This window comes from Phascolarctos cinereus, unplaced genomic scaffold, assembly GCF_003287225.1.
Source record: "Phascolarctos cinereus isolate Bilbo 61053 unplaced genomic scaffold, phaCin_HiC Scaffold_9;HRSCAF=440, whole genome shotgun sequence".
In the NCBI taxonomy this organism is placed as follows: Eukaryota; Metazoa; Chordata; class Mammalia; order Diprotodontia; family Phascolarctidae; genus Phascolarctos; species Phascolarctos cinereus.
In genome coordinates this window covers 243,752,348-243,767,721 of record NW_027556402.1, presented here as the reverse complement: position 1 = coordinate 243,767,721, position 15,374 = coordinate 243,752,348, and the positions used below count along the sequence as shown (strand labels likewise).

Here is a 15,374-nt window from a genome sequence, read left to right as displayed (position 1 = left end):
CTCCTGACTCCAGGACTGGTATTCTATCTACTGCACCACCCAGCTGCCCCTCTTCTTAAACACACACACACACACACACACACACACACACACACACACAATTTTATTGATGCTTTTAAACAACGCTTCCCAATAACCCTTCCCAGAATTCATTTTATGACAAAAAAGCACAGCCAGGCAATTTGGCCATCTCCGATGATGTTTGCCTCTTTCTGCACCCATAGTTCACCACCTGTCTGCAAGAGGTAGTAGGTGTGTTTCGTCATTAGTCCTTGCAGGTCAAGACTGGTCATCGCACTGGCCTGAGCTCTGCCGCCGTATCCCGCGTCTTCCTATGGTTGTCTGGATGCATTCCCTCTGTCATCTCCTACAGTACGATAGTAACCCATTACATTCCCCAATTGGTGGGGATTTTGTTTCCAGTTCTTTGCTTTTTTGTTACTGTTGTTTAGTTAATTAGTTGAGTCCAATTCTTCATGGCCCATTTGGGGTCTTCTTGGCAGAGACACGGGAGTGGTTTGCCATTGCCATCTCCAGCTCATTTTACAGATGAGGAAACTGAATTAAGTGACTTGCCCAGGGTCACACAGCTAGTACGCATCTGAGGCCACATTTAAACTCAGGCCCTCCTGACCTAGCTTCCTGGCTCTTTGCTACCGTAACAGTTCTGCTACAGATATTTTGCTACATATAACATCTTTCTTTCTGTCATTGGGGCAAACAAGTGCATGTGCCCAGTAGTGGGGCATATACCCACTTAGGGCAGGCATATTGGGGAATATAGGTGTCTATACCCAGTAGTGAATTTACTGGGTCAGAGGGTATAGACAAGTTATGTATGTTTGTAGAGTGAATGAATGATTAAAAATGTTTTTTCAGAACTCTTCTCTCATTTCAAATTCCTACTCCAACCTCAAGGTCCCATTCAATTTCTACCTTCTCTAACCAGAGATCTCAGAATTTCAGAGCAGCATCAACTTAGCTCTGTCACTAACTCACTGTGTGACCTTGGATAAATCACTTCCTTCTCTGGACCTGTCTAGGATAAAAAAATGAGGACCAGGGCTTGGCACAGTCTTCAGAGTGCATTAATAGGCACACAGTAGGTGATTAATAAATGCCAGTTGACTGGAAGTGTTTTATTTAGGTGAAAAAACAAATGAAGTCTAGGGAAGAAAGATGATTTGCCCAAGGTCATGTGGTAAATTAGCGGTTGAGTCAGAGCTAATGCTTTTCTGTAGGAAAAAAAAATATGTTCTTATTGTAATTTTGTAGATGAGCAAATTGAGCCTCAGAGAGAAGGGACTTATCCAGGGTGACTGTGATAATAAGTGTTGGTGACAAGATTCTCTCTCCCGGCTTCCTGCTCCGGAAACCCCAGCTCAGATTAATCAGGCAATCTGGCCCCTGGACACTCTTTGGACCATATGGAAATGCTGCTCTTTGCTAAGGTGTGCCCAGGAGGCCAGGGCTCAGGCTTCCCTTCCCCCTCCTCTTCTCACCCACCCCAGCACCTGGCACACAGCTGGGCATGTAACAGACATTCAATAAATCCTTGTCGAATCGAATTGGTTGTCGGTGCCCGGAAGTCTTCACAAAGGGGAGGGAAGCTGGCTTCCTGTCTGCAGGAACGGAAGGGGTGAGACAAAGGGGTTCCCCCTGACATCCGGCCTTCCTGGCCCTCAGCGACAAGGCAGCACAGTCCATCCTTGAGAGACCCACTGAAGCATGCTGCCTACCCAAGCCCCATCACTGCCCTCTAACCCTCCCTCGGGGCCCTAGGGCCCCAGCTTCTGCCCCCAGCTGAGGAGACAGATGTGTCCATACCAGCTGGAAAGAGACACAATTTTATTAGCCAGCTTACATGTAGCCTCATTAAGGCTATTAGCTCGTCAGCAGAGCTGCAGGAGAGAGTCAGCTGGTGTGGCCAGTGACCACCCCCACCCCTCCAACACTCCCCCTTCACAGTCAGCAAGAAAGTCAGGGCAAGACACTGCCCCCTCACACTGATGCATCCTTCTGTCCTCTGCAGGACAGTAATCCCCACCTCCCTTCCCAGGGAACCACTAAGCTCAGGCCAAAAGCGAGGGAAATAATAGTAATAATACAACTTCTTAAAATAGCTAACCAGGCACTGTGCCAAGCACTTTACAATTATTATCTCTTTAGATCCTCACAACAACCCTGCAAGCTAGGGGCTGTCATTCCTATTTTACAGATGAGGAAAGTGTCTGAGGCTGGATTTGAACTCAGATCTTCCTAACTCTGACCCAGGGCTCTATCTGCTGTACCACCTAAAAGGAATATCTGCCAGGTCTTCCAGGATTCCAAGCCAGTGTGGATTAGCTCCAACCAATTTCTTCCTTCACCCAGCCCAGAGCTTAGACCTTTAGCTATTGGATTTAGAGGCAGAAGGGATCCTAAAGATCATTTAATGCAAGCCCCTCATTTTTACAGATAAGGAAACTGAGTCCCAGGGAGATGAGATGAATCTACCCCAGGTCATACCAGTAGTAAATAGCATAGCCCTTGGCATGGCATGCAGTTGGTCAAACCACTCCATTTCTGCCCTTCTGGACAGCTGTTCCTACTTTCATGTGCCCATAGATTTCAGGGGGTTCATGAACTTTGGTGGGGAAAATACATTACATCGTTATTTTCACTATCCTTTTCCTCCAATTATTTAAAAACTATGATTCTGAACCGGGGTCTAGGGTCTTCCCCAGATTGCCAAGGGGGTCCAGGACACAGAAAGGGTGAAAGACCCTGTCTCTAGGAGAACTGTGGCCTAACCCTAATGCTCGATCTCTTTTTCTGTTTTTTTTTTCCCCTGATCTCTTTTTCTTGAAGGGAACATTTCCTGTTTGAGGAGAAGCTATCTGTGTGACCTAGGATAAATCACTTAGCCTATCAGAGCCTCAGTTTCCCCAAGCCAGAAATCGACTCCCTCCTCACCACGGCTTCCTAGAATTCTTCACCTCCTTCAAAGCTCAAGTATCGCCTCCTTACAGGCAGCCTGCTCTGATCTCTCAGTTGCTGGTGCCCTCTCAATGGAATGACTTTGTCTATTATTTGTTGTTTTGTTTTCTCTGTGTGTACATACTATTTTCTCCCAATAGACTATAAACTTCTTGGGGGAAGAACTATTTCATGTTTGTCTTTTTATACATAGGACCATACCACACTGTGGTGCCTTGAATATAGGAGGTGCTTAATAAATGCTTATTAAGTGAATGAATCTATAAAGTGAGGGGGTTGGATCAGGTGAACTCTGAGGCCCCTTGCAGCTCAAAATCGATGATCCTATGCATTACTCCAGCTTGATTTCATCCATTTCTCCTTCCTGAGACCCTGGCTTGTTGATGTTAGTTCTATATGGCCTAATTTGAGCATGGGGAGACCCAGAAGCAAAAGTTCATTCCAAGTTCTCCTGAATGTCCATTAGAATGTCAGAGCTGGCAGAGCCCTAAAAACATAGAATGGCAAAGCTGGGAGGGACCTTAGAAAAAGAATGGCAGAGCTTTTAGGGTCCTTAGGACAAAGAAAGTCAGCAGTTGGAAGGAATATGCTGCAAGAATGTTAGAATTGAGAAGAGAGCTAAGAAGATAAGATAAAGACAGAGCTGGAAGGAACCTTGGAAATCAGCCGGTTCAGTCTTCATTTTTACACATAAAGACACTGAGGCCTAGAGAGAAGAAAGGATTTGCCTACAGCTAATGCTTTTAGGAGGAGGGCTGTATCTGAGTTCCATCAAAATGGAATGATCCTGATTGCCTAGGGGGTAATGACTGACCCAATGTGGAAGGAGTTCCAGGCTCCATTTGTCAAAAGGGGGCTGCTCTGTCCTGCTTCTCTTCCTATGTCTCTGACTACCCCTCAGTCCCTTCTACTGAATCATCCTCCATATTCTGCCCCCTAGCCAAGGTTGTCCTAACGAGATTTATGCTGGGCCTTCTCTTCTCGTTCTATACTTTTTCCCTTGATGATCCCACATCTACTTTCAAGGGTTAAATGATCATTTCTGTGTCAGTCTTGGTGTCCAGCCCTTGTCTCCCTGCAGAGTCCAGCTGCCTACTAAACACTTCCCCTTGGATGTCCTATAGGCTTCTCGAAGCTGACACGCTCAACATAGAACTAATCATCTTTCCCCTTATCCAGCCTTCCTCTAAACTTCCCTATTTCTACTAAGGGCAGTCCCAATCTTCCAGTCTCCAAATTCCTAATTGTAGAGTTATCTCTGACTCTTTTGCTGCCCGCATCCACCTTATTCGGTTGCGAGGTCTTATTGACTCCACATCTGAAACATCTCTAGAATCTGTGTCCTTCCCTCTATTCCCACAGCAGCTACATTCAGTCACTTCCTAAATGGTCTCTTTGCTTCCTATCTTTTACTCTTTCAGTCCATCCTCCTCATAGCTAACCTTCCCTGAGTACAGGTCCCATCTTGTTAGTCTTGTATTCAAATGGCTTCTGGGGTTCCCTTTTGTGTCTGGAATAAAGCACAGATTTCTCAGCCTGACATTGGAAGCCCTTCATAGTCTAGCTCTAGCTTGCCTTTCTAGATATCATTCTCCCTCATGAACTCTATATTCCAACCCAAATAGTCTGGAATGTGTTTCCCCCTCACCTCTGCCTCTTAGAAGGCTTAGGTTTCTCCAAGGCTTTCTTAGCTCTGGTGAAACCTCCCATGGGAAGCCTTTCCTGATCCCCTCAGGGAAAATCTCCCTCCTCAGATCTCCTGTAGGTACCTACCTGCCTGTGATATGGTGATAGGTACAGGGCTCAGTCTGGATTCGGAGAAACTAGGTTAGAATCCAAGCTCTGCTCCTCATTATTGGCATCACCATGGACAAGTCGTTTTACTTCAGCCAGAATTTTCTCGGTAAAATTTAGGGGTTGAAAAAAAATTCATTGTGCATTTATTATGCTGTGCACCTACTCTGTATCTGGTGCCTCGATAGGTGTTGGGGAGACAAAGACTGACCAGTTCCTGCCCCTAAGGCATTTACGTTCTTCTGAGGTTGGAGCTCCTTCCTCAAGTCTGTTTTGAGAGGCAGCCTAGAGTGGTGGACAGAGAGGTGGCAAAGTCAAGAAGACCTAGGCTTGGTTCCCACTTTTGACATCTATTGACCAAGACCCTGACCCCTGACCCCTAATCAGGGCAAATCACATAATCTCTTAATGGCCCAGTGGACTGGATTCTCTCAAATGATCAGTTAAGAAATAGCTGTGATTTATTTTATTTTATTTTATTTTATTTTTTTGGCTAGGCAATGGGGTTAAGTGACTTGCCTAGGGTTACACAGCTAGTAAGTGTTATGTGTCTGAGGCCGGATTTGAACTCAGGTCCTCCTGACTCCAGGGCCAGTGCTCTATTCACTTTGACAATAGCTGTGATTTTTGTGGGCAGAAGGAGTCCAGTACCCTACAGGGAGTTCCCTGGACCAGTGAAATCACAGATCAAGGCCTAAATGATCTGTTTACATCTTTTATCCCCCAGTAGAACATAAGTTTGAAGGCTGGGAACTGTCTTCTGCTTTTTGCTTTTATGTACTCCTTGTTTAGGGTGGTGGCTATCTGTCCCAGAGCAGGCTCTTAAATGCCTGTTGGTCTAAATTAGAATTGCCCACCCTCTATGCATGGCTCCAGCTTCTGCCTTCTACCTCCTGGTTCGGGACACCTTTTCCCAGGTTCCCTCTGAGACAGGCTGCTCAGCAAACTGACAGCCTGTGCCTTTGATCCTGTTCCCAGGAGCGTTGGAATCCCAGGGTAATAGTAATTGAATGTTAGAGCAGGAAAGGACCCCATCCTGATCAGCTAACTCAACCCTCTTGTTTGGATCAGGGAAAGAGACTCACCCAAAGTCACACAGCAAACAAAGACAGAACTGGCATTAGGACCTCCTCACCGCCCCAATCCAGGGCAATTTCCTAAGTGCCATACCACTTTAGGAAGGAGATCAGCCAATGTTGCCCAGGGGAAGTAGGAAGGAGAGGGCCAAACAATAAAGATCTGAACCCCACCCTTGGCAAAGGAAGGCCGAGGGGATGAAGTGCCCCAAGCTTCCTGTTCTTCCAGCAGTTGGCCCCCATCCCTAGGAGGGATCCTGCTCCCCATCTCTTTTTCCTGCTCCCTGCCCTCTCCCAGCTCCCAGCTGCCTGCCCCCAAGGTTTTGCATTTTTAATTCGGGACAGTATGTGATCTCTCCCAGCTCGCTGCTCTATCCCGTTGCTATTTAAATTACAAATCGGCCCCATCTCTCTGTCACTCTGTGGGTTATTTTTAGAGGCTGGTAAATAGCAACCAGGGAGCTGGATCAGGTGCCCCCTCCCACGAGGAGCTGTGTGCCCGCAGCAGGGGGCCATCCACCCCTGCGAGTCCTGGCAGCTGATGCCCCGCCTGGTGGAGACTGGGGGGAGTGGTGAGTGGGGATGATGGGAGGGAGAGTCTGGGGGAGTCAGCTCTCCCCTCCTCCTCCTCCTCTTCACCTCTTACCCATCTTTCAAAGCCCAACTCCTACAAAGTTCCACTTCCCACAAGAAGACTTCCCAAGTCAACTCAGCCTACATTCTAAATCTCTCCCTTAGAATTGTCAGCTGGCATTCACAACCTTTCACGCTCCGGCCCCACCTTGCTTTTTTCAGAATGATTCCTCTCCTAATACAACCCGCCCCTTCCCTCTCTAGCCCAACCTGCTGTTCGTGGGACACAACAGACCATCTCCCCATCTCCAAGCCTTGGCCAAGGCCGAATACACTCCCTTCCCTATCTTTAGAACTCCTAGCTCCCTTCAAGGCTGAGCTGGTTCCATATCTTTCAAGTTTCCTTTCCTGATTCACCCAATTACTAGCATTCCTGCTGCCTCCCATCATTGCATGTTTTCTATATGTCCTGTATATACCTATTTGTGGTTATATACCCATAGTAGAGTGTGAGCCCCTTGAGGGGCACAAACTGTATTTCTTTTTGTATTTTTTTTCCTAGAACCTAACACAAAGCCTGACATTTAGTAGGTGCTTAATAAATACTTATCAAATGCAATCTCAAAGTTGGAAGGAGTTTCAGAGGTCATCTTTTTTCAATTTGTAACTGAACAGGAGTTGCCTCTGTTATATTTCTGACAAATGGTTAAGACTCCACTTGAAGACCTCCAGTGATGGGGGGAACTCCCTTCCTCTTGAGACGGCCCATTCCCTCTGGATCACTAATTACCAGGAGCGATTTCCCTCTCAACTCCCAGAAACCTGCTTCCTTGCAGTTTCCTCCCTGGACTCCAAGTTCTTCCCTCTGGCAACAAACAAAACAAATCCTTGTACAAAGGATGACGACCATAACTCTGGAGTCAGGGGATCTGGGTTCAAATTACATGTCTACCGCTTACTAGATGTGTGACTTTGGGCAAGCTGCCATGGCACCTACGAAGTGCTTCTGGGGATACAAAGAAGCAAAAACCGAATCCCTGCCCTCCTTGTATATACAGGGTATATATTGTGTGACCCTGGACAAGTCACTTCACCCTGTTTGCCTCAGTTTCTTCATCAGTAAAATGAGCTGGAGAAGGAAATGGCAAACCATTCCAGTATCTCTGCCAAGAAAACCCCAAATGGGGTCATGAAGAGTAGGACATGACTGAAGTAGATGGGTGTAAATGGGACGTAAGTTCAGAGGGAAGAGTGCTGCAGAAGGTGGGTTTTGAGCCCATCTACAGGAAGCCAGGAATGGAGAGGAGAGGGAGAGCATTCCAGGTTGGGGGGAAATCAAGTGCCACAGCAGAGTTGGGAGAAGGAATGCCCTTTGTTAGGAACAGCGTCATTGGGTTATGGAGAAGAGTGGGGGAATGTGTAAGAAGCCTAGAAAGGTAGAGAGGGATCAGGTTATAAAGAGCTTTAAATGTCAAGGAGAGGATTTTATATTTGATCCTGGAGGTAATAGGGAGTAACTTCACCTGTGACTTTCCTCATCTGTAAAACAAGAGATTAGACCAGATGACCTTTGAGATCCCTTTCAGCCCTAGGTCCACGATCCTACGATTTTATTCCTTTTCCCCAAACTGCCTCACCTGAAGGCTTACAGTCAGCTGGATGGAGAGAGGGGAGCTCAGGAGACACGGGTTCAAGTCGAACCTCTAACCCGTATCAATCTCTTTATAGCTCTGAGCCTCAGTTTCCTCATCTATAAAATGGGGTAACAAATCCCAGGGGTACTTATCTGATAGGTTTGCTATGAGGTTGAAATGAGATGATGTTATGTAAAGCCCTCTGTGAACCTGAAGGCTCCTTAGAAACACTAACTGTTAATCAGTGGAGCACATAATTCAGTCCCATTTCTGTCCAGCAGCTTCCTGCTGCTTCTTCCTTCGTATGTATTCCATCCACTTCCCAGTACAGGGTCCCTAAACACAGCAGAGACCTTTTGAGGGATATAGAGGCTGTCTCAGGTGGCCAATATGGTGGGGAAAGAACTTAATTTGAAATTGAAAGACTTGGGGAACACATCCTAGCTGACATACCTGCTTCCTGTGGAACCCTGGGCAAGTCCCTTAACCTCTCTCGATCTCAGTTTCCTTGTGTGAAAAATGAAGGAATTGGTTAGATCAGTAGTTCTCAAAATTTGAGGTCTCAGGACTCCTTTATGCTTAAAAATTATTGAGGACTCCAAAGAGCTTTTGTTCATGTGGGTTTACATCTATCTATATTTACTGTATTAGAAATTAAAACATCTTACTATTATTATGAATATAGTTTTGTTCTTGGAGACCACACTTTGAGAATCGCTAGACTAGATAATAACCATAACTAGCATTTCTATAGCTCTTTAAAGTCTGCAAAGCTCTTTTCAGATAATATCTCACCTAATCCTTACCACAACTCTGAGAGGTAGGTGTTACTATTATCTCCATTATACAGTTGAAGAAACTGAGACAGACTGAGAGGAAGTGATTTGCCCAGGCTCACACAGCTAGTATCTGAGGCCAAATTTGAACTCGGGTCTTCCCACTGAGCCACCTACCTGACTTTCAGCTCAAAATCTGACATTACTATTTCCACAATAAACGTAAGCTTCTTGCGGGCAGGGACTGCTTCATTTTTGTGCAAACCCTAGAACTTGACATATAACACGCATTTAATAAATACTGCGAATGAATATGACTATTGTTGGCACTGTGTGCCAAGTGACCAGGCATCTTGGGTCTGTCTACGCAGTTCTGGGTTTCCTCCCTCCAAAACCAGATGGCTCCAGCGGACTTATTTTTGGCCCCGCCCCCGCCTTTTCTTCTAGTTGTATTTACTAGTTGGATTACAAGCCACAATGTTCCCAGTCTCTTGATTGGTCATTCCCTCTCTGGTCACACCCACCTGCCCTCGGAGGGTAAAATCCTGCCTCTCTTACCGCACAGCCCGGTCTGGGGTGTTGGAAGGACCGGGTGATGGGAGTGGCAGCGGAGGCAGAGACGCTCAACGCTCCCCTACCTGGTGCCGCGCATCTAGGTTTTCCCCTCCGCCCCCTTCCCTGGCGTATGGAAAACTTTAAGCTAAAGGATTCATTTGTATATCGGTGATCTCAGCCTGCCCTGACCCCAGGACAAAGAGAGCTCAGGGAAGGCAGCGATTCTCATTTTTGTCTGTCTTCCTAAGGCCCAGTCCAGTGTCTGGGATACAAACGCTGACTGAGCTGAAAGGGGTCCGCGGCCCCCACACACTTTCCTTTCACTTCCATCCCAGCCTGTGACTTCTTTCTCCTGTTCTTTTTTTCTGGGGTAGACATCGTCTGTCTGGATTCTAAGGAGAGGGAAAGTATCTCTTTCAAGAGCAGTATTCAAGTGCTACTGAGGCTGGCTAGAGAAGACCAGGTGGTGGTCCCTGGGTGCAGGGGCTGCAGGAGCTGCTTGGCCTATTGCTTCTTACTTAGCATGTGACTCCTAAAGGAATAGGCAGGCTTCCAATCCTGACCTATATCTTTGAACTCTTTTTTTAAAAACATTTTTGATCTAAGTTATTTTTACTCTTTTTTTTTTTTTTTGGTGAGGCAATTGGGGTTAAGTGACTTTCCAAGGGTCACATAGCTAGTAAGTGTCAAGTGTCTGAGGTCAGACTTGAACTCAGGTCCTCCTGACCCCAAAGCCAGAACTCTATCCACTGCACCACCTAACTGCCCCCAAGCCCTGACCTATATCTAAAGGCCCACTTTACATGGAAGGTGGAGCCCTCCTCCCTTTCCATTCCTGGCTCTGGAATCTTTCCCAGCCCTTTCTCCTTGTGGAGGGCTTTTCATCCATCTCTCTTATTAATCCATCATGAAGGGTGGGTAGGGAGATTTAACACAGAGCATGCCCTCACCCAGGGACACTGGGATCCTAATTCTGGGCTAGGGACTTGGAGAAGTCAGGGGCTTGGGCTTCATTCACCATCTCCCTCTGTCCCTTATTTGGGCCCAGCTCTAACTAATCCTAACCCTAAATTCTGGCCCATTTCCCTAGGAGAAAAGAGCTTTGTAAACCCTAAAGTGCTTCAGAAATGAGAGTTGTCATTCTAGATCACAGAGTTCAAGCCAGAAGGCAGCTCAGAGATCCTCTGATTTAAACCTTTCATCCTGCAAGTGAGCAAAGTGAGGCACATGGTGGTTAAATGGGCTGCATATGGTGGCTTAGTCGAGATTTGAATTCAAGGCTCATGACTACCATTTACTGTCCCATACTGTCTCACCAGGACCAGAAGAGTGGCTTTCTTCTCCAATCCTGTGTTTCCTTGGGTCAGAAGGGCTAAGGAGTGGGCCATCAGTGGGTATAGTATGGATGAGGAGTCACTGCTGGTTTTCTTGAGGTGCCCAGGAGCCATTCATTTGGGGGCTCTACGGCCAGCCCCAGAGTGGGATGGCCAGATTGGATTGCCTCCTCTTCTCTAGGGCAGCTCCTCTTCCATTTTGATGCCCTGTCCCATTCCTGTTCCCTATATTTCAGGGACCAGGCCAGAGAAGGACTTCACCTCTCCTTGGCAGCTATAGTGGATATAGCTTTGGGACTGTCATTGGGAGATCTGAGTTCAAATCCTTCATCAGCCACTTACTAGCTGTGTGACCCTGGGCAAGTCACTTAATCTTTCTCAAGCTCAGTTTCCTCCATTGTAAAATAGACCTAATAACAACACCTATCTTCAATATCTCAAATAAGATGTTCACAAAACACATAGCACTGCACCTGGCACATAGTAAGCACCATACAAATACTTATTCTCTTCCTCCCCCTTCCAAACCATTTATCTCCTGACATCAGAGACCTCTGCAGTGAGTGGGAGGGGCCAGGTCTTTCAGTGCCAATTGAAAATATCCACAGGTGGGATGACCTAACTTTGGCCAGGTGATGCTGGCCCTCTCCATGGTACCCCTATTGGGAGGGAGGCCTTTCCTGTTTTCAGTTCTACTCCAGACCACCTACTAATGCAAGACCTCTCTGAGGTCATCTGTATAGATCTTCTATGAACTGACTTATTCATCACTATTAGCATGAGAACTCACAGAGGGCAGGGACAATGAGTGCTGGAGTTGAAGCCAGGAAGACCTGAGTGCAAATCTTGTCTCAGAAACTTATTTAATTGTATGACCCTGGGCAAGTCACTGAACCCATCTCCCTCTTGGTTTCTTTATCCCTAAAAAGAAGATAACAATAGCATCTACCTGACAGAGTTGTAAGGATCAAATGAGATTATATATCTATGTATATGTATGTGTATATATGCATATATGAATCGCTTTAGAGTGCTATGTAAGTGCTAGCTATCGTCATCATCATCATCATCATCATGACTGTTGCCTTTCTTTGTATGCCCAGCATTTAGCATAGTGCCTGGGACATATATAACATGGGTTCCAACTCACTTACCATGGAAGGTTTGTTCTGTTCTCTCCAGCTGTCCACTCCTGAGCTCTCTTCTTCTGGATACCTCCCCCCACCCCCAACTCCCCTCCCAGGCTGAAAAGAACCTGATTATCCTGGATCTTTTCATTCTACATTCCCAAATCCCCAAAGGGCTAAATTTTCCTATCAAAGGCCCTTCAAGCCCATCTCTCTGCAGGGCTCCCTGAACTAATCCATCTCAGTCCCTCTACCAAATTCCATCCCATCCCCCATACTCCTCTGGCATCCTCTTTTCTCCCCTCCCCAGCCAAGCTCTTCCTGTCAATTCCGTTTATCCTTCCTTGGTGATGCTCATGACCCAGGTCCTGCTGGTGATTCCTCCTACCCCCAGGTGACCAGCACACTAACAGGGACAGTTGTCCTCAGCCCAAGATTGCTCATCCCACATCTGTAGCCTTATAATATTAAGGGATCGAAGAGGATATTGCCAGAGTTCAAGCTATTTCCTCAAGCCCATTCCGTGCCCTGGTGAAACTCTATTCTTTCCCTCACTCATGTGGAAAGGTGCCACCTCGGTGAGCATAGAGGGCTCCATGGCAGCAATCACACACAGTTCTGTGTCAGGTGACAAGGACAGACAATGATGAGCAAGGTTGGGGTGGGTTGCCTGCCAGGGTCAGTAAATTGTCCACACTCCCAGGACTGGGCTGCTTTGATGAAGCCTCTTCCCAGCAGTCCTTGCTTTAGCCAGGGCAGGCTCTCCTGTTGTCTGGCTTTCTGTGAAGCCCAGTGAAAAGATTTTGGATCTGGAGTTGAAGTGCCCAGGTCTTATCTTTGTGGCCTTGCGCAAGTTACTAGTTCTCTTTCAGACTCAGTTTCCTGATTTGTACAATGAGAGAGGTAGACTCCATCAACTCTCGGGTCCCTCCTAGCTCCAGTTTTCTGCCTGACTTCATTGAGCTAGGGCAAGAGATGGGGTTCCACTGTGCCCTCTTTTTCATGTCATGATTACCCCTTCCTCCCATGTTTCTCTTTGCCAAGCCAAGTAATGGAAAAAAAGTCGATTGCAGATCGACAACAAATGTTTCCTCCAATCGCTTCTGATAGGCAAGGAGGGGGGCGCAATCTGAGTCCCTCCTCTTCTGCTGCCGGGGCTAGCTTGGGAGGGGGGACAGGATACTGAAGTGTCAGGGAGGCAGAGGGAGATGCAGGGGGAGCAATACTTGAGCATCCACCTCTCCCCTTTCCCCCACCACAGGCAGAGAAGGGGGGGTGGGACATCTCTTTGCTCTGGGTGTGCTCACCCTGCCCCCCCCATGCCAAGCGTCAGTCATGACCCAAAGGAGAATGCTGCCTGGCTCCCTAGTTCACTGCTGGATCGTGCCTGCATGGTCCAACAGCATCTACCAGCCCTATGGAGGGGAGCTGAGGCTCTCACCTCCTCTGACAAAGGTTGATTAGAAAGGAGGTTAGGGATATGGTAAAATCCCGAGAAGAGTAGATGGTTACCATAGTTGACTGTAGGTGCAACATGAGGCCCCATTTCATCGGAAGGGTCCCAGCTAGAAGGCTCCTCATGCCCCCTCCCCACTCCCCGCATGTGACCTTACCTGTAAGACACCTGTTTCCTGAGATTCAGCTGGTGAAATTGCTCCTCCACCGGGGAGTCTTCGGCCGTGCCCCGGGGCCACGCCAGCCTCGGCAGCGACAAGTCAGGCCGCGCCGCGCCCCCTTCCTTCCGCCAGCACCGCCGCCTCACCACCTCCTCCTCCGCTTCTGCTCCCCGGCTCAGGCCTGTCCAGTCCCGAGGGTTCCCGCCGCCGGCGACCGAGCCTCCTCCCTTCTTGGGTCCCTCGGCCATCCTGCCGGCCGCCCTCCCAGCTGGGGATCCGGGGCACCGAGTACTGGCTGGGCCACCTGTAGGGCAAGGAGCAGGTGCACCCCAGCGGCCTCGGGCTCAGGTCAAGTTCACGTCTCTTTCCCAGTCTCTCTCCGCCCTCAGGGAGGACGCGGCTCCGGGGAAGATGGGGTGGTGTGGTCCCCTTCCCAGAGGTGCAGGAGGCGAGGAGTCCTGGAAGACCCTCCCGGGTGCCAAGGCAGGAAGGAGGCAGAGACGCACGCAGCTGAAGCCCGAGCCAAGGGTCAGGGGGGAGCGGGAAGGGGAATGCTACGGTCCGAGGGGGCCTCTGCAGGCTGGCAGGCTGCGGACTGGCGGCTAGCCCTTGGGAGCCCTTGGGGGGCCCTGCGCGCAGGCGAGGTGGATGCGAAGCAGATGCCAGGCAGCGCACGGCGGAGCGCGGCGGGGAAGGGCCCCGAGCTCGCTCTGTGCTCTGCGCTTTCCGACTCCGGCTGTAATGTCACCTTAGAGACACTCGCAACCCGCCGCTTAACCCTGTAGAGCCCGGAGCGCAGCGCTGAGCAGCCGGCTACCGCGACCTACGACCGACACAGACGCCGCCGCCTCCGCAGCTCTCCCCGCGCGCAGTCAGTCCTATTCCGTCCCGGGACGAGGAACCCGGCTCAAACTGCCAGCGGGGACCAGCCAGGGCCCTTGGAGGGCCCTGTGGGGTGTCAGCCAGGGCCAGCGTTCCCGTGGGAGGAAGGGCGCGAGCTCGGCTCTGCTGCTTCTGGCCACCTCCGCCCCTACAGCTCCTCCCCGCCTGCCAGCCAGAGCCCCTTCCCAGAGGCGCAGTAGCTGCCAGTCACCGGCCCCCTCAGCTCTGGCTGCTGTCAATCTCTCCCACCTTCCCTGCAGGCAGCCCTGTCAACTAGCTTCAACCACCCCTCCAACCTCTCCAGTCCTGGTATTTGCAGCCAGCCTCAGGCAGGTGGAGGGCGGGGGTCGGGGGTGTGTGTGTGGGGGGGTGGCTGAGGAAGGCGGGGGCGGCTGAGACAGGCATGACTTTGGAACTGGCTTTAACCCTTTGAACCCCCGGGATCTTCTGACTGCCATCTGGGATGTGAGGAGTCGGGGAGGGAGGGAGGAAACTGAACAGACGTCAGAAGTGAGGCATCATGAGATTGTGGCAAGAGCAGACCGTTTCTGGAGCCCTCCGGAGCTGTTCCCTTTGCCTTCTGGATTCTGGAGCCTCAGAACTTGGGGTTCAGACTTCTCAGAGAGGCTCCCCAGTCTTGAAGGTTAGAAGCTGAATGAGTAGGGGAGAACAGCTTTAAAGTCACCTTTAACTCCTTCATTTTCCTCTCTTTATCCAGCCATTCCCCGGGGTGCCTTCAATTTTTTTCTCTTCTCTTTTTTTCTTTCATGTGGCCACCTGGTTCTGGCCCTCATTACAGCTTGCCTTGACAATTGCAATAGCTGTTACTAGACTGTAAGCTTCATGAAGTCAGAAACCACGTCTTACCTAAATCCCTTCTCCCCCTTCCCCCCCCCCCCAAATCTGGCATCTAGGCAGTGGATAGAGTGCTGAGACTGGAGGTAGGAAGAACTGGCTTTAAAACTTACCTTAAACACTTACTAGTTGTGTGACCCTGGACAAGTAAATTAACTTGTCTATCTCAGTTT

General features: G+C 49.0%; 1 protein-coding gene across 2 annotated transcripts in view; it reads right to left on the bottom strand.

Moving 5' to 3' along the window:
- DGKZ (diacylglycerol kinase zeta) overlaps positions 1-14,182 on the bottom strand; it is a 66,079-nt gene extending 51,897 nt beyond the window's left edge. Inside the window, exon 1 of one of the 2 annotated variants that reach the window (XM_078148168.1) lies at positions 13,462-14,182. In XM_078148168.1, coding sequence (XP_078004294.1) covers positions 13,462-13,712 — 251 coding nt within the window. In that variant the 5' untranslated portion in view covers positions 13,713-14,182. The remainder of the gene's footprint in view (positions 1-13,461) is intronic. The other variant, XM_021009659.2, reaches the window with a different exon arrangement.
- Between the last annotated feature and the right edge of the window lie 1,192 nt (positions 14,183-15,374).